Raw genomic sequence first — 19,867 nt, 5'->3', positions numbered from 1 at the left:
CCTTCATACATTCACTTCACTCACAAGGATCCAAGAAAGTGTTGCAGCTGCCTGTGATAATTGAGACACACCCTGATGTTTTCAAAGACCTGCCGACCTCACCCCGCTTAGCCCCTTAGTTTACAAAAACAGATGCTAAGATAGAGTAGGGAGGGGTGTAGGAGGAAAGGAGACTACAAATAACATTTTATACAGACTAGAGACAGGAAAGCGAAGGCGACATTTGGAGATTGGCAGCTATTTCAAGTAGGCAAGTCCATTTCCAGGACCACAAGCTATGGTGAGCTTCATAGTCCAGTGGGACTCCTGGTTGGAGCTTTGCCAGGAGCTTGGTAGCAACCAGAAAAGGAGCAACTGCACTGAAACAGCACTACAACCCCAATTAGTGCAAGAACCTTTGGGAAAAGGTTATAGAATGTAGGACTGAGGATTAAAGACATGGTTATTTGCAACATCACCTTGCAAAACCTACTAGGGTGGAGTTCACCCAAAACAATTGCCTATTGCTGGGGAAGTTTTGTGTTGCAATAAAGCATTTGCTATGCTATGGTGTGTCCCCTCCTTTGAAAGAAAAGAGCCTTCACAGCATGTGCCACTCTCCTTCTAGAAAATACTAATTCTTGACCAGTCAAAAACCATATAATTTATATATGTGTCACCACAAGTCATCACCTGTGGATCCCTAATTTAAATGTAAACTTTAAAACACTGCATTCATTTGACTGAAGAGACTGTAAAACAGGGGTCTTCAAACTTGGCCCTTTTATGACTTCTGGACTTCAACTCCCAGAATTCCTCAGTCAGGCACACTGGCTGAGGAATTTTGAGAGTTGAAGTCCACAAGTCATAAAAGTGCCAAGTTTCAAGACCCCTGCTGTAACAATTGCCTGTTGCTAATGAGTATAGGAAAAATGAATGCTCTGTTGATCCATGCAGCATCACTGAAGGAACCAAAGATTAGAGCAAAGACATAGAAAGCTAAGCTTCTGTTCAGTATTGCCTATACCAGGGGTCAGCAACCTGAAACAGTGAAAGAGCCACTCGGAACCGGTTCCCTCACAAAAGGAAAAACTGGGAGCCGCAAAAAATGTGTGCACATGAACGTACATGGGCGCATGCGCAGAACAGGGTTTGACTGAAGAGTGGAGCCAAGGCGAGATATGCGCCTACCCTGCATATTTGAATTGATTGGTTGAACTTTTTTAGTCCCACTTTTTTTTGGGGGGGGAACTGCACATGGCAGAGGACTGGGAGCCGCAGGAGACGGCTGAAAGAGCCGCAGGCGGCTCCGGAGCCGCGGGTTGCAGACCTGTGGCCTATACAGAACATAGACAGGCTGAAGTATAGAAGCTGAAAGAATAGTTACTTCCCTTCTCCAGCTATGACAGAGCAGTATAGATCAGTTGTATATGTCCTTAAAGTTCTCTCTCTTTCTCTGGATAAGGTTACTTGGAACCTTAGATTACCTTCCCATGCAATCATATTGTATGGGATTTTCTGCTTTTTATTGTTGTGTTTCTGCAGAATTTTGAATCATTAGTCAGCTTACTAAGATAACATTCTCAAACTTTTTTTTAGCTTGTTTTTATAATGTGACCTCCTTTTGGAAAGTTATTCTTCTAGCTATTACTGATTTCTGTATAAGGGTAATAGCTTTTGAGAGCTTAAGAATATTGATTTTGCTTCCACCAGATGGATGTGATTACGATGCCTGCTGTTGCTTTCTTGTAAAATGTTTTAAGTGTTTCATAGTTTCCATGTTTATTTCTGTGAAGTTGCTATTAGTAAAAGAGTCTCTTGCTGTTTCATGTTTTGAATAAAATAACACCACAATCTCAGCATAATGTGTAGAGTACCTTAGATGTAGTTTTTAATAAGCAAGTACGTTAGAGTTGAATAAACCACATTTCATTTTAAATATTATATATATATTAAAAAATGCTAGGACAAAAGCATTCCAGCAGTGGTACCAGTATATGGCTTTTAATGACAAAAAATAAGGAAAATTGGAGTTTAAGTCCTTGTTGTGCTAGATGTGTATTAGTGAGAAAAGTCAGTCTTGATCATGAAATTCATGTAGCTTTTTAAAATGAAATGGTGTAGCTTTTTAAAGAATTTACATGCTTCTTAAAGTGACGTAGGATGTTTATGCTTTTATGCTATTGTAAGTTACCCAGAACTACTTTGGATAGTGAGATGGCATGTAAATTTGATAAATAAACAAATGTGCTTGTCAATATTAAATTATAAGATTGGAAGTGAAAGCAGGACTTGGAGATCATCTTGTTCAATCCTCCACAGAAATCAGTTCTTAGCAATCATCTTAGATTTTATGCATGAATACCTGCCCTTAATCTGGTCTTTTAGTTCTTCCAATGATGCACTGATCATGACTGCAACTGAATCTATCCACCTTGCTGCTAGTCACCCTCTTCTGTTTCTTTTCATCTTTCCCAGCATTATTAATTTCTCCAGAGAACTAGGTTTCTATGCAGGGTGTCCAAAGTAAGAAAATGAGAATTCTGGGTTGATTTGTTCAAGAATCTTTTTGTTTGTTTGTTTGTTTTTTTCTGTTTGGATATCTGTGGTGTGCTTAGGAGTCTTCTTCAGCACTGTTTAAACTGTCGAAACTGATTCTAACTTACTTCTTCAAAGCCCATCGTTCACTTCCATAGTGTCTCACAAGAAAAACCATTACTTTGTTTATTTCTTTAGAAAAGTTATATTTGTCTAGAGGAGTCACTGATACCACAATAGTTGGCAATAGTTTTTGTTAAAGTTTCGTGTTATTTTGTTATATAGTTCTGGAGTCTGAGCATATTCTTTTCATAAAGTAAGAAGCACTGCTGAGGAGAAAGGACTATTTCTGTCCATAGTCGGAAACCTGACTTGTAATTGTTGTAGTTATTTACAGCAGCTTAGTTACAGCAGCAAGACTTTTAATAGGTCAATATTGGAAGAAGGAGGAACTGCCGACTATAGAAGAGTGGACCTTAAAGGTTTCTGACCTGGCAGAAATGGCAAAGATCTCGGCTTATTTGAAAGATCATTCGCAAGAACGTTATATTATGGAGTGGAGAAAATGGATTGAGTATATCCAGAACAAATATGGGACTAAAAAGTTTCACTTAGCATTTGAATAAGTCTTCCTTTCTTTTTTTTCTTTTTTTATAGTTAATAGTAATAGTGTTTGTAGTTATCCTATATGAGCTAGAGAGTGGTAGATTTTAGAGTTTATGGTTGTTAGCATTTGAATGTTTATGAGTGTTTTTTTTTGTTTTTATACCCTGTACTTAGCTCTGGGAAGTCGGGGGGGGGGGAGGGGGGAGGGGTAGGGAGGGATGGGTGTGGGAGGGGGAGGGGGGATTGTTAAAGATAAAATGTATGTTAAAACTTTTTAATAAAAAAAAATAATAAAAAAAATTGTTGTAGTTATTTCCATCAGCAATGGAAATTAATTAATTTATCCTTTTTAATCGGGGTGAAAATGAACTGGTCTTCAAGTTGTGTAAGCATCAGTTCGATGTAAAGCTAAGAGGAAAAAAGCATGAAAGCCATTTTTGTTAAAAGCCTATTTAAAAAGTATTTTTAGATATATTTTTTTCTGCCTTCTAAAATCTGGATACCCTTAAGACAGTTTTGAGTTCCAGAACTTATAGCAAGCATTTTCAAAAGGGCAAGGGAATGCATCTAAAGACCACTGAGTAAGAAAGGATGGCTGGGAAAATTCTGATGAGAATAACCAATGCCTAACTCTTTCAAATTGAGCACAACCTCAGGATTAAACAAGTGAGCGAGGAACAGTTCTGATTCAACTTCCCTAACATTTGATTCTGATTTGTGTGGACTATACTATCACATGGTTAGTTTGACTCCATTTCTGGATTGATGTATAACTGAAATCCTTCCAGAGAATTAAGGGAAAACTTAGTGACATCATTAAGGTATAATTAAATATGTCCATCTATTGATGCCAGTATATGAGATGGTTTTAGTGGTATGCCTGCCTGTTTACTTTATCCATGAAACTTAATGCAGCTTCCTGAAAACTCTTCTTCAAGATCATCTAAAGATTTTTTTAAATTACTTTTATGGCACCCCTCCACAAAATTGACCTTGGCTTTTGTAGAACTTGTACTGTTTTTGATCTGGCCTATCCTAAGGTTAGGTGCACTGTGTTTTCCACCATTAGGTGGATAGTAAGATATCAGATTAATTTTGATACAGTAAGCAGACTAAGAACAATTGCCTTATTGTCCACTGTAGTTAATGATAAAATGTAGCTAATGGGCTTATAAGTAGACTTCTAGATAGCCTGTTAAAAGTGAGTGGGTGGTTTTGAAGTATTTTGGCTGTAATAATAAAATTGCCTTTTGTTTATGGAACCTTGAAGGATTTGTACTAAATATCAGCTTGATCAAAGTAACATTGCCACTGCATTTATTTAAACTGTACCCATGTATTCTATCAAACAATGCATAACCTTTTTGCCAAAACAGATATGCTGGGAGGAGAACAAATTTGTTTAAAATACTCTAAACACTCTATTTTAAACACTATATGCAACATTCTCACCAGATCCCATTAAATCAATTAACATATTTTGGATATTTTTATACCTTGTCTGTTAATTCTTGTGATACATTCTCTGCTTATTGATCTGCTTTTCTTTCCAAACAAGTAAATGACAACATAACTTGGTCTTAAAATAAATTGTGTGAGTTTAATCAGCTATTCTTAATCTTAGTATTTTTTAAAAAACTTTCATATACAGCTTCTTACCTGGAGTAAGATCATTCTCTATTAGTGTGCATCTGAGAGATGCATACATGAACTGGTCAAAGATTAACAAGTTGATTTCTTGAATTATGCTGGGAAATTATTTTCATTATCAGAAGCATAGAATCACAAAAATGACAAACCAAAAACAGGAATCTGTTATTTCAGATTTAGCCCATCACTGTAAATTGCAGTCCTCTGGGCTGAATTTTTTTTAAAAAATGATCTTCTATGTTTACTTAAATAGGAGTAGAAATATGCACTATAGATTCTGGTTTATCTAGGTCTTAATCAGAGTTCTGAAATTTGGAAGAAAAAAAAGGACAATATTTTATTCTCAATCCCTTTATCTTTCTTTTTTCTTCCCCCCCTCCAACCTGAAAATAAAAAGAATTAGAAAATGTTCCCTATTGTTTATTTTTAAACTTATACATAAATTGATAAGATGTAAAAGAAATCGAGATTAAAAATGGTCATACCAAATCAAGAAATGAACAAACATGTAAAAGCTATTATCAATGCAGGCAAAGTTTTTCAGGAGTTTGTATAAAAGAAGAATGAGCATTAAAAGGAATTGATGATTGTGACAGTTTATATCCAGAAACTGAGACCTTAATCAACATCACATTAGGCAAAATGCATATTCTGAAAATTCATTGCCCTATCTCTTTTTATCAGCTTTTGTTGGAAAGTTAAAATTTTCTGTTTGTTACATACAGGGAAAGACAAATGTGAATACTTTTTGTTTTATTCTTGAGTCTGTAGGTTATTCGATTTTCAGAATTAACTTTTTATCTGCCTGTTTTTTTTAACCAAGAAAAAAAAAGAAATATTGTATTCCTTAGAATTCAGCCATTTGTTGCTCCTTTTGAAGCAAGAATAAAAAGTAAATTCAGTATATTCTATATATATCCATTCCTCCTCCCTTCTTTTATTTCATTAGTTCAGGTTTTCTGGATTATTTTATTTCTTTCCTGGATTATTTTATTTCTTTCCTGGATCATGTAAAGCATTCTGTTTAATATATATTCAAGAGAATAGCTGACTTCCGGTTTGCCACTGCAGTGCCTGCGAATGCAGGAAGGCAAGCTCCGTCTTCCGCACCCGAATTCATCCCACTGGGGGACCCTGGAAAGGGTCGAAAGTCCCCTGTAGGGGTGATGAGCAAGGAGGGGACCCCTGCTTCATCACGGGAGGGTGGCAGCTCTTCTGTTTGATCCGGGGCAGCTCTCCAAACCAGCAGGGGAAAGACTGGCCATAGAAATATGGCTCGTCACTAAGCTGCTGACAGCCGAAGTCAAAATTACTACCAAGCACCTTTAAAGCAACACAGATGAAACATGATGAGATCTGATCTTCTCATTAAGACTTTAAACATCTCTTCCTGTAAAAGCTGCCCAAAGTACTTTTCCCCCTGTGAGGAGATAGGGAAGGGAATGTCTGTCCCACCCTCTAAGAACAGCAGTGACTAATTACCCAGGGGAAACAGCAACTATAAGAACAATTCTAACATAATTGGATGCATACACTTTTGAAATTTGGGGGCTAAAAGTTTTCCTATTCTTACTGGAGATGTTTGTGTTTATCTAAAAAAAAAGAAATAAACCTTGAAAAACTATCATTAAAACTTTGGATTTAAAAAGCTTTAAATGGCATTGGTGACATCTTGTGGCAAAGTATGGTATTATAACTTGTTATTGCCTAAAAGAAACTTGGCTTGAAGCCCAGACTCTAGAAAAAATTCTCTTGACCTTGACAGATACTACAGTGAAAAACTCATCTGTAAAGAAGGAACTTTTGGGCAGCATATCTGACCTCTTTGAACTATGAATGTAAACCTTTGCTGATTTTCAGAGTTATATGTGGGGAATTGCTTTCCTATTTCTTTAAATGAGAAGCATCTGTTACTACATGAGATAAATTCTTACTTGGTAAACAATCTCCACTATAAAGACTACCTATAACACATGAAATAAATGTCCCTTACCAAGTTATAAAAAATGAAAAACTATTTTTAGTTTGATTTTAAAGTCTTTAACTTAACACATTATCAAGAAAATATGGATGAAGATCAGGAAAAAATCCTTTCCATGTTGAATTCAATACATGAAACCATCCTTTCAGCTTGTGACAAGATAAGACCCAACATAAAGGAACAAGATGTGAGCTTAGATATACAAACCCAGACCTTGACTACAACTAAAGAACTAACAATGCAGAAAATAACAGGAAAAGTGGAACAACCAAACACTAAGACAACAATTCACCAACAAATCCAGGCAACGGAAAAATCAGAAAATAGAGTGACAACATTGAGAATAGAAAAGTCTTTTTATATAACTCAGAAGAAATTTGAAGAAAAGGAAGAACAGATTGAATGGAAGATAAACCTATCAGGACAATTGTGGGAAATTGGAGTAATAGTAGGCGATCTAATGAATACAAATGGGCTAGTTCTTCCAAAAAAACTAATCGAATGATCTTTCTTATTTCAAATAATACATATAATAATAGAGGGAGAACTGTTTGATGATTCAAAAGTACTGACATGGAAGGTCAGTTGGCAAAGGAAGAAAGACAGAGTAAAGCTGAAGGAAACTAGGGTTTTGAATTATTAGACGGGATTTCATATTACTGATTAGAAGGTTGAATATGGTGAGATAATTTTTAGAAAAAAGTAACATAATTGAATAGATAAGATGTGTAATAAGACTAATAGACCTTTCGTTTAATATGGTGGAAAATAGATAACTTTTAGAAAACAACAAGATTGTATGCAAATAGATAAGTATGTTATTGAATTACTAACCCAGTCACCATGTTGCTTTTTAAATGTTTAATTGTAAAATTAGAAAACTAATAAAATATTATAAAAAAGAGAATAGCTGGAAAACCTTGATAGTTTGACTAGGTTTGGATGAGGATCTCAAAGTATAGATGGAGATACAATAATATTGGCATTACAGTTCCATCAGGAGTCAGCCCCTTGTTCTAGTTGAACACCTGGACAAAGCTTATTTCCAAACAAGATTAAAAAAATTATTTAAACGAATCAAGCTGTAATTACTAATAAATCAAAAGATTTTGTGATTCTCTATTCTCTAGCAATATTATTGTTAAATTTGCAGATGATACAACAGTGGTGGGGCTTATCTCCAAGGGGGATGAGTGCCTACCAGGATGTGGTGGAGTGGTTGCTCTTGTGGTGCAGAGACAGTAATTTGTTTCTCAACACAATTAAGATCAAGGAGTTTATAGTAGATTACAGGAGGAATAGATCAGACATTCAGCCCCTGATCATCAAAGGAGACTGTGTGGAGTGGGTGGTCAGCTTTAGGTTTCTGGGTGTTATAGCATTGGTTAAGAAGGCCCAGCAGAGAGTATATTTCTTGAGACTTCTCAGGAAATAACAACTGAATGAAAAACTGCTGGTGACCTTCTACCACTGTTCCATAGAGAGCATTCTAATTTATTGCATTTGTGTGTGGTTTGCTTGCTGCACAGTAGCAGATAAGAAAGCGCTCCAGAGGGTCATTACCATTGCCCAGGGGATTATTGGTTGCCCTCTCCTCCCCCCACCCCCACCCCCGGATGAACTGTACACTTCCCGTTGTCTTAGGAAATCTCAAAATATTCTTAAAGTCTCATCTCATCCTGGCCGTTCCTTTTTTGAACCTTCTGGCAGATGGTACAGGATAATAAAAACAAAGACAAATAGGCTGAAAAATAGTTTTTATCCCAGAGCTGTAACCATATTAAATACCACAGTATAGTGCAACATTGAAGTGCAATATTAGGGGCAGTGCAATGGTGAATAGAATGTGAAGGATGTGTGCATATAATGTATGTTCTTATTTGTGGTTTTTACTTGTTTAGTGTGCACTGTGGACAGCACTTAATTTTGTTGTGAATTACACAATGAAAATAAAGATATTCTATTCTATTCTATTCTAAAGATGGCAACAATCTCTAGTGCAGAAATTTATATGCATATACAGTATTCCTTATACGATGCTATAAGTATGACAAGTAAAGTAGCATGCTATGCATTTTGAATAAAACCTTATACCATTTTTGCCAATTTAAATGTTTTTTTCAGATTGAAAAAGGAATGTGTAATGTGTTTTCCCTACCTCTCTTCTCCCCTCCCCTCCCCTCCCCTCCTCACCTAAGAATGGATAGTTTGTTCCCTTAAATCTGCTAGAAATAGCTGATGGGTCTCCAAGAAGCTGTGGGACCCCTTTAGGATAAAGTGATGCAGGGTTCTGTTTCAAAAGCATTCTAGATGCTTTTGAAATTGTTTTCTCAGTGGCATTAAAAATCTATGTGCAGGAACTTCTTGAGCTGTCCGAAATTCTAAATAGAGAATACTATCAACAATGTACCTGTTTCAGAAGATATGCTTGGTCCTGGGGGATCTTTATTCATTTGGTTGCATTGTTCTGAATAGTAAGTAATCTATTTAAACTGGGTCTTATGTATATGGTAAACAGTTCAAAGCAGTGAATTTGCATTATATTTATAGATATCCTAAAGCAGCATATGAGCATTGAATTGTCTTTGCATAAACACTTAGGTGAAGAAAAGTGAAAGGGAGATGTTTAATGTATTAAAGGCACACTTCCTAGTATTGTGGATTGTAGATGTCATACATTTCAACATCAGTCAGGAAATTACAGGAGTTGAAGCCTGTTATATCTGCAGGCCATTGAATTGGAGAAGGCTGCTTTAAACTGTTTATAGCTTTCCGGGACTTCCGGTGGCGGCGCGGCGCCGAAGACAGCCTCCCCTGGCTGCCCGCGGCTCAGCTGTTTGTTTTTTCGCCCGAAACAGCGCCGATCAGCTGTTCGGGCGAAATTGAAGCCCCCTCCTCGGGAGAAGAGGAGGGGGTGAGGCCCCAGGTAGGGGTAGAGTTCTCCGAGGCCGCCTGAGCTTGGAGCTTGGGCGGCTGAAGGATCGAACTCCCCCGAAGCCTGGGTTGCTCCCAGCTGGCCGTCGTCTCTGCTCCGAACTTCTTGGAGCAGAGCCAGGCGTCTGCGAACCATCCCTGCCTGAAGAAAGGACTATGATTTAAAGGAGCAGGCAGAGCGGTACAAGAGGAAAAAGGTGAAGAGGATTATTTTACTATACTCTCGAACTTGTTGGACTTTTTAAACTTTAATTGAAAGTGCGTCATAATTGAGGATTAAAAGATGGCGGCTAAACCTCCCTCTAAAACTCTCCGGAGTGGAGGATCCTCGCCGGTGCAACAATCATCACTACAGGCGTTGCACCCTCCTGAAGTGCTGACATCGAAGGATTTGCGAGATGCTCTGGATAAACATGCCCAGGTACTTTTGGAATCAATTAATCAATCAATTGCTGATAAATTTGCACAGATGGAGGAGAAATTGGAGAAATTCGAGGAAAGAATGGAAGAGAGGATGGAACAGAAGTACAGCGTGATGAGGGTAGACATTTTGACTTCAGTGCATAAAGTGGCGGAATGTGTGGAAGATTTAGATGAAAAAATGGATGATTTGGCTCAAAGGAATGCTATATTAGAAGTAAAAGCACGGGAGAATGAAAATGTAAGAGGCAAATTGGAAAGGGAGTTAAGCCTTGCCCAATATTACCAGATGCAGTTTGCTGTCAGAATTAGAGGTTTAAAAGAGAATGTTAAAGAAGATTTAAAGCAGCTGATCTCTGAGGCTCTCGAAGGGGTATTGAACCAGCCAGCATCTGAAATAAGAGCAGCTATGGATAAAGTGTTTCGGGTGAATTCATGGATTGCTAGACAGAGAAAATTGCCTAGAGATGTGGTGGTTTATTTTGCAAAAAGAGAAATTAGAGATCAAGTTATACAAGCTGCCTATGATGCTAAGGTCGTGATTGCTGAACAAGAAGTCTTGGTTTTAAAAGAAATTCCTCCAAGGATTTTAAGGGGAAGAAAGGACTATACATTTCTTGTGCAAGAGCTTAAGCAAAGAGATATAAGGTTCAGATGGGAGATTCCAGATGGGCTGATGGTGATGTATGAAGGTAAAAGGTACAGGCTGATTACTGTGAAACAAGCGCGTGATTTCTACAATAATGTCTTAAAAGCAACCCCATTAACGCTTCTGGAAGCTGGAAAGGGATCTGGAGAAGAAGAACAACAAGAGGAGGAAACAGAGGAAAATGGTGCTGGAGGAGATCAAGCTACAATTTCTTTGGATGATCCTAGAGAGCAAAGAGTGACACGTGCTGCTTTAAAACGAGCAAAGAAAATAAAAGAACAAGATCAGCAAAAGCCTTCAGATTCTTCACAACGCATTCATAGCCAAGCTGTGGGAGGAGCACGGCCTAAGGAAGCTAGTCCTATCAAAGCTGTGGTCCAAGAGCTTTTCGAGGATATACATGGCAACTAAATTTTTAACCTGGAATGTTAATGGACTAAACTCACCGCAGAAGAGGAAGAAAGTTTTTCAATATTTAAAACAATTTAAGATAGATGTTATATGCCTGCAAGAAACGCATATTAGAGTTTTGGATCAAAAGTACTTATTGAACTCGAGGCTGGGTACGCAATTTGTTGCTTCTGCAGAGAATAAGAAAAATGGAGTGGTTGTTTATGTTAAAAGTGCCTTAACAGCGGATCTAATCGAAGCAGATAAGCATGGAAGATATGTTATGATCGAGCTGTTGTTAGAAGGTAAAAAGACGCTTTTAGTTGGATTATATGCACCAAATCAACAACAAGCTGACTTTTTTAGTTTACTTCATACAAAGCTTACCCAGTTGGATTATAAATCCTTTATTTTTATGGGGGACTGGAATGGAGTTATGGATGTACAGTTGGATAAGGCTGGAGCCTTTAAGCGCATTCCAAGTCACGCTAGACTGCCTAAATCTTTTTTTGAAATGAAGGATGACCTGGAATTGCGAGATATTTGGCGTGAGAGACATCTGCAGGAGAAGGATTATACTTTTTATTCTGATAGACACCAATCTTTTTCGAGGATTGACTTTATTTTGTTGACTAATGATTTTCTTTTGAGAACTAAAAAGGTGAAGATCTGCGCAAGAATTATCTCTGATCACAGTCCAGTGTGGTTGGAGATTGATAAGGAAAAAGGAGATAGGCGCTCATGGCGCGTAAATGAGAATTTGTTTAGAAATCAGAGAAATGTGGAAGAATGCAAACAGCGGATGAAGGATTTTTTTGAGATTAATATGAATAAGGGTACCTCTATGGATATGGTTTGGGATGCTAGCAAGGCCTATATGAGAGGGGTGTTGATATATATGAATAATAGACATAGACGTGCAGTGGAAACTAGAAGGAAAGAATTGGAGAATGAAATAAAGGAAAAAGAAAAGGCTTTGATTTTGAACCCAGAGGATGTGAAGATTAAGGAGGCTATTAGACTGTTAAGAGGACAATTTGATAAATTAATGGCTGATCAAGTGGCGACCAATCTGCAGTTTGCTAGGCATAATACTTTTTGCAATGCTAATAAACCAGGCAGATGGTTAGCTTATAGACTGAGGAAAAAACAAAGGGCATCTAATATAGATAAGATTGAGTATAAAGGAAGGGTTGTGTATCAACAGAATCTTATTAAGGATGCCTTTGTGGATTTTTACTCGAAATTATATACCGGTACTAAAGAGGACATTAATGCAAAAGATATTGATAAGTATTTGGAGAAGGCTAGCATCCCGGTTCTTACGCAAGTACAAAAAGAGGGGATTAATCAACTGATTACAGAAGAAGAAATTTTTATAGCTATTAAGGAACTGAAGGTGGATAAAGCACCAGGCACGGATGGCTTGACTGCGGCCTATTATAAAAACTTACAATTAGAGATGATAAAACCGTTAAAGGAACTGTTCCAGACAATCCAGAGGGGGGGAAAGGTGCCTCCGTCTTGGAGAACAGCTTTTATCTCTTTGATTCCGAAGGAAGACCAGGATGCTACTTTAGTTAAAAATTACAGACCGATATCGCTTTTAAATACAGATTATAAGATATTTGCTAAGGTTTTGGCTAATAGACTGATGAGGGTTCTACAACAGGTGATTCATGGGGACCAAACGGGGTTTATTAGTGGAAGACAAATGAAAAATAATGTGAGACATATAGTTGATGTGTTAGAGTTTTTGGAAAGGCACAACCAGATCTCTGCTGCGCTAATCTTTATAGATGCTGAAAAGGCTTTTGATCAATTGAACTGGCAATTTTTGTTGAAAGTTTTAGGTAAAATGGATTTTGGGGAAAATTTTTTACAACCGATTAGGGCATTATACCAAAAACAAACTGCCCGAATCATAGTTAACAATAGTTTGACAAAAGTATGTAATATTGAGAAGGGCACAAGGCAAGGGTGTCCGCTATCGCCCTTGTTATTTGTGTTAACATTAGAGATATTATTGGTTAAGATTCGGAAATCAGAAAAAATTAAGGGGATACAAGTTGGAGATCAGGATTACAGATTGAGAGCATTTGCAGATGATCTGGTTGTTACAGTGACCCAGCCAGAGAACTCTGTTGTGGACCTGATGGAGATAATAACACAATATGGGAAGGTTTTTGGATTTAAAGTAAATATACAGAAAACTAAAATTTTGGCTAGAAATATGACAGTTTCGCAGAAGGCTCTCCTAGAAGGACTAACTGGATTTGAGATTGTTAAAAGGGTTAAATATTTGGGGGTGATTTTGTCGCCCTCTAATACAAAGCTATATAAAAATAATTATGAAAAATTATGGGGGAAAATTCAAAAAGAACTGGAGAGTTGGGAAAAATTGCAATTGTCTTTGTTGGGACGGATTGCAGCAGTGAAAATGAATGTCCTGCCCAAATTTTTATTCTTATTTCAAATGATACCGATTCTTAAGAAAGATTCTAATTTGGAGGAATGGCAGCGTGGTATCAATAAATTTGTGTGGGCAGGGAAAAAGCCACGAGTTAAACTTAAGATTATGCAGGATACTCGTGAGAGAGGTGGCCTTAAAATGCCTAATTTTAAATTATATTATGAAGCTGCTGCACTAGTAGGAATAAGTGATTGGATTAATTTGACACAACCGAGGTTATTAAATCTTGAGGGCCATGATTTGTTGTTTGGCTGGCATGCATATTTGTTGTATGATAAGAAGGTAGATACTGTGTTTAGGATACATATTTTAAGACAGGCACTGCTGAGAGTTTGGAAGAAGTATAGACATAAGTTAAGCAGCAAGATACCATTATGGGCAATCCCAAAACACGCAATAGAAAATATACATGCTGGTTTCAAACATGATGAGACTACTTATAAGGAAATTTTAAGTTTGGAAAGGAATGTTTGGTGCTTGAAATCATATAGCTTCTTGCGAGAAGAGAAGGTTGTTCAGACTTGGTTTCAATATATTCAGTTACGGGCCAGGTGGAAAGAAGACCAGAAAAATGGATTTGCAATGACTGATGAAAATTTGATAAAGCAAATTAGAAATCAGGGACCAGCACATATTAAACGGATATATCTTGCATTGATAGAGATCGACTCAGAAACAGAGCTTGTTAAGGATTGTATGATAAAATGGGCCCAAAACATTCAGGAAGTTATTACAATGGATACGTGGGAAAAGATCTGGGTGAGGAATGTAAAATTTACTCAAGCTCAAAATCTAAGAGAGAACTTTTATAAAATGTTTTATAGATGGCATCTAGATCCTAAAAAGCTTGCAAGTATGTATCCAAATTATCAGCCTAAGTGTTGGAGGTGTGGTGATGAAGATGCAACATATTTTCACATATGGTGGACATGTAAAAAGGTCAAGGCTTTTTGGATAAAAGTTTGGTGGAACATGCAGAAGATTTTTAAACGGAGGATAAAGTTTTGTCCGCAATTTTTTTTGTTGGGAATAATTGTTGACGCTACAGTTGTGGACTCCAAGTTGATGTTGAATTTAGTTACGGCAGCAAGACTTTTGATAGGTCAATATTGGAAGAAAGAGGAACTGCCGACTATACAAGAGTGGATTTTAAAGGTTTCCGACCTGGCAGAGATGGCGAAGATTTCGGCCTATTTGAAAGATTACTCGCAAGAACATTATATTATGGAATGGAGAAAATGGATTGAGTTTATCCAGAACAAGTATAGGGTTAAGAAGTTTTATGTAGCATTCGAATAAGTCTTCTTTCGGGGTTTTTTTTCTTTTTTTTTCTTTTTTTCTATTTTAGTCTTCTATATATATTTAATAATGCTAAGTTTTGTTTGATCCTATATAAGTTAGAGAGTGATGGATTTTAGAATTTATAGTTGTTAGTATATGGTTGTTTATGATTGCTTTTTATATATATATACCTTGTATTTAGCTCTGGGAAGTCGGGGGGGGAGGGGGGTTGGGGGGAGGTAGGGGGGGGAGGAGGGAGGGGGGGAGGGGGGAGGAAGGGGGGAGGTAGGGAGGGGAGGAGGGAGGGGGAGGGGGGTTTTTTTAAAGGAAAACTGTATTTTTAAAACTTTTCAATAAAAAAAAAACTGTTTATAGCTTTCCAAGTAATTTAGGATACTTTTAATTTTTTTTAAAAAACCATGTAATCTTCTGAAAGCTGCTTTTGGCTCTTTTTATACTTTTTTAAACTAAACCAGTAATGCTTTTAATTGTAGCCCTCATCATTTCCAGAGTCATATTCATAATTTCATCAATAACCATCACCTTGAAATAATGGCTATTTCATTATTTACTAGATTTTGAAAAGGGACGCGGTGGCTCAGTGGGTTAGGACGCTGAGCTTGTCGATCAGAAGATCGGCAGTTTGGCAGATCGAATCCCAAGTGCCGCATAGCAGAGTGAGCGCCTGTTACTCGTCCCAGCTTCTTCCAACCTAGCAGTTCGAAAGCACGTAAAAATGCAAGTAGAAAAATAGTGACCGCTATGGTGGGAAGGTAACAGTGTTCCGTGCACCTTTGGTATCTAGTCATGCCGGCCACATGACCATGGAGACATCCTCGGACAAGCGCTGTCTCTTCGGCTTTGAAACGGAGATGAGCACCGACCCCTAGAGTTGGAAACAACTAGCACGCATGTGCGGGGGAACCTTTACCTTTACTTTAGATTTTGAAGGGCCGCTAATTGTCATGCACATCCATTGTCTAAAGCTACTTAATTTGCCATTTTATTGAGGCTTGATGAAAGCAACCATATATATTTATCTGGAGATAAATCAATGGAGCTTAACTTTTCAATAAACATATATGTTGGGATGAAACATTAGTTAGAATGTTCTAGATCAAAGCTTTCCTCCTTTGCCATGACATGTGATGAAACATAGTCTAGATTCACAAGGTGGAGTGCATTCCAGAAGAATTAAGAGGCTACTCCATTCAGATAGTTTGTGTGAGAGAAAGAGGATGAAGACACTCCCTCCCTGATAGTTCTCAGAGTATATGCTTGATGTAGATAGTAAAATGTTTCAGTTTAGCAAGGTTCTGTCTGTAAGAACAATAAGGAAAGCTGCTTGGAAGAATCGCTACATGTATTTCTTGATTTGGGGGCCTGAAGTAAGCTATAGCATCCAGTGTGCACCCAGAGCAAATATTACATTTGGAAAAATAGCACAATGACAGGCAAGAAGAGTGACACATGCAGTCAAAATTAAGGGCTACTTGTTATTATATTTTGCTATATAAGTACTTCTGTGCTGTAAACAGCATGCTAACCTATCCAAACATAATTGTGCCTTTGATTCTCAAGTAAATATTCGTAGTTGAGAGACATATGCCCTTATCTTTCTGTTCTCCCCTTGCAGGGTCAAGGTGAATTAAAATATACATAGTAAATCACTTTTCAGAAAACCGTTCCATTCCTGAAATAATAAATTGCATTACAAACACATGCTACATAGACAAAATTATTAGTGTCTTAAAACAAATGTATTAGAAAATTATGCCAATTATTGTTAAGCAATATTAATTAAAGTTACTGTTTTTTTTACAGCTGTATGGGGAAATGTGCTCAACATGAGGTAATTTTATATACTTCTCTTATACATATGTATAGTTGTAATAATTTTTCTTTCAAACTAAAAGGAATATCTCTTTGTTGCTTATTGCTAGAAAGGAAGGTGGGGAAATGGTAGCTAGTGTGATTGATTTCTATGATGGGAGAGGTCACCTTTGATCAAAGGGGCTGAACATTTCCATCAAGCACAAGATGTGATGTTTCACATTTAAAGCAGGGAAAATGTTCCATCTAGAATTCCACATTTGAAGCAGGGAAAATATTCCATCCATAATGATTCTGCTGGTCACATACCACATTTGCTTAATCTGAGAGAAGTTGGTCTTTCAGAAAAAGAACAGTGAAGAATAAAAATGGAACAGGGAAACTTACATTAATTAGTTCCAACAAAATTAATATTCATGCTTTTTCATTCCACATTCTTTTCCAATTTTCCAGATATTAATTTCTCATATTTTTACAAACCTTATCTCTTTCATTGCCCAAAACCATTATTGTATTCTCCCTTCTGCTGAAAAGGTGGCTAGGAAGAAAATACAAATGGTATACCATAATACACATTCCTTTTCTTAATAGTAAAGTTGTAGCATTTCAAGAAATTTTGATTCTATAGTTAATGTTGGGAATTTGCTGTTTACTGTCATGAGACTAGAATATTTTAAGCATATTTTGTAAATGATAATATGTTGAAGCAGTAAATATATATATTGTATGAATTACCCTTACTGTCCACTTGTTTATTTTTGTTCTTAAAAAACATGTAGCACTTCTGATTGTAACATACAAACTATTGTATATATGAGGACATTCGTTAAACACCTCTACAAATCCTTAAAACAGCAGATCTTTTTCAGGGTTTTATAGCTGCTTCTACAGTACATTCTAAGGGAGAAAAAAAGCATTTGCTTTGGAATTTAAAGCATGGCACAACCCTGTGGGAGATAATACAACTCCAATATTAAGCCTGGGATACAAATTTATTTTAGGGAACAGGTCCTAGTTTGTGGATTTCTATAGCTTCTAGAGCAACACGGTCCCCTTCCATATCCTTTCCATATAGCTTGTACAGTACTCTAGCACTATCCTATTGGTTAGCTCCATTCCAAAATATTTCTTTAGTACTTGTTGTATCTATCTTCTTGTACCCTGTTGAGAGTATTTTGTCTACAAATCTTCAAATTACGCCATTTAACTGACTCAACCCTCACTGTGAGATACATTTCAGAGAAAATGCTTTGTAAGAAAATCTTTTAAGCATTCCACACAAAACCTATAAGAAAAGGCCATTAAAGGGAAAGAATAAATCAATTCATCTTGTTTTCTTCCAGACCGTAATGTTTCTCAGTGTGCATATTCTGGAATTCTCCTTAAGTAAATTGGAAAAAGTAGGTTCAGATGAAAAGACGTAACAAACCAAAAGCACTTACTAAACGTTGTGACATTGTGTACTGTATGTCTGAAGTCTACTTCGAACCCTGGAATTAGCCTTTTTATGTGGCAGGGTCCATCTCATGAGCTATGTCAATTACCCTCAAATGTGGGGTCTTGTGGGGGAGGTAAATAAAATAAAAAATTAAATAAAATAAAATTAAAAATAAATAAAAATGACTCATGAACAAGATTAATCATTTTTTATTTCTATACTTTCCATTTTAAAACTGTATAGCTATTTCATAGACAGTCTTTCACACCAATGTATACCTCTGATTTTTTTTGCCTGCAGACAAATTGTGTAACTGACTCTTAATAAATTAATAAATACCACTCACGCTATTGCTTCTTAATTAAACTTTGTTCTTTCTCTAGTTACTTCAGGGAATGATAAATATTCTTAATTTATCCTCACAACTCTCCTATGAAAAAGTCTAGGTTATGGGAGAACCCTTCTCTCTTCCCTCACTTGAGGTTCATGCTGCCTGAACCATGGTCTCCCCTCTTGGTGCAATGATTTATCTGCTAATCCCATCAGCTCTCAGACTGAGCTAATGATTGAAAATGTAAAGAAAGAAGTATTATCTTACTCCTGAAACTGCCAGTCTCTCTGAATCTTCCACGCTCTTTTAACATTATAGTATTTAAGTAGACTATGTTTTATTCTTTCTGCTTTCTGTAAATTACTTTGAGCACCTATTCATATAGACCAGTGGTGGGATTCAGCCAGTTCGCACCACTTTGGCAGAACCACTGGCTATTTTTTTTTTGTTGCCCAAGCCCAGAATGGACTTCCAGAAGTGGCATCCATACAGAGAATCAGTTGTTCACATATTTGAATTCCACCACTGATACAGACTCTATTCTCACTAAAGCACAGTTGACTTTGTTATATTCATAGGATCTTACTTGCAACCTGGATATATAAAACAAACAAAAATAGATACTCCTAACATTCCTAGGTGATGCCTGTTGCCCCTTCATATTTAAATAAATAAAATTGCAAAGCTTCAAACATTAACATGTTCCCTGGCTTTTGATTTATTTATTTATTTATTTATTGATGGGATTTATATCCCGCCCTATCTCCCGAAGGACTCTGGGCGGCTAACAACAAAACATATAATAAGTACAGAAATCAAGATAAAAATAAAATTGAAATCATCTGTGCAATAAATTAAAATTAAAGAATTTAAAAATAAATTAAAAATTCTAAATATAAATTAATTAAAATGCCTGTCAGTCCAGGTTAGCCTGGTGGAACAGGAGTGTTTTGAGGCCGCGGCGAAAGGATTGGAGGTTTTGGGCCATCCGAAGCTCAGGGGGGAGCTGATTCCATAGGGCTGGCGCTCCCACAGAGAAGGCCCTCCCCCTGGGGGTCGCCAGCCGACATTGCCTAGCTGACGGTACCCTGAGGAGGCCTTCTCTGTGTGAGCGTACTGGACGATGGGAATTTGTTCCCGGCAGCAGATGGTCCTGCAAGTATCCCGGACCTAAGCCATGTAGGGCTTTAAATGTAAGTACCAGCACCTTAAATCTCACCCGGAGGGCAACTGGTAGCCAATGCAGCTCACGCAGGAGGGGTGTAATATGGGAGTATCGGGGTGCTCCCATCACAACCCGTGCAGCTGCATTCTGCACCAGCTGAAGCCTCCGGGTGGTCTTCAAGGGCAGCCCCATGTAGAGA

At 37.2% G+C, this 19,867-nt stretch overlaps 1 protein-coding gene across 4 annotated transcripts in view; it reads left to right on the top strand.

Moving 5' to 3' along the window:
* Positions 1–19,867, top strand: part of UXS1 (UDP-glucuronate decarboxylase 1) — a 75,069-nt gene that overhangs the window by 19,707 nt on the left and 35,495 nt on the right. For 3 of the 4 annotated variants that reach the window (XM_081326737.1, XM_081326738.1, XM_081326736.1), the window contains exon 2: positions 16,726–16,753. In XM_081326737.1, the coding sequence (XP_081182863.1) occupies positions 16,726–16,753 (28 nt within the window). Of the gene's footprint in view, positions 1–9,111; positions 9,229–16,725; positions 16,754–19,867 lie in introns of all 4 variants that reach the window. The other variant, XM_081326739.1, reaches the window with a different exon arrangement.

Source organism: Vipera berus (genome assembly GCF_964194415.1).
Source record: "Vipera berus genome assembly, chromosome: 4".
NCBI classification, from domain to species: domain Eukaryota; kingdom Metazoa; phylum Chordata; class Lepidosauria; order Squamata; family Viperidae; genus Vipera; species Vipera berus.
This window is presented reverse-complemented; position numbering and strand designations above follow the sequence as displayed.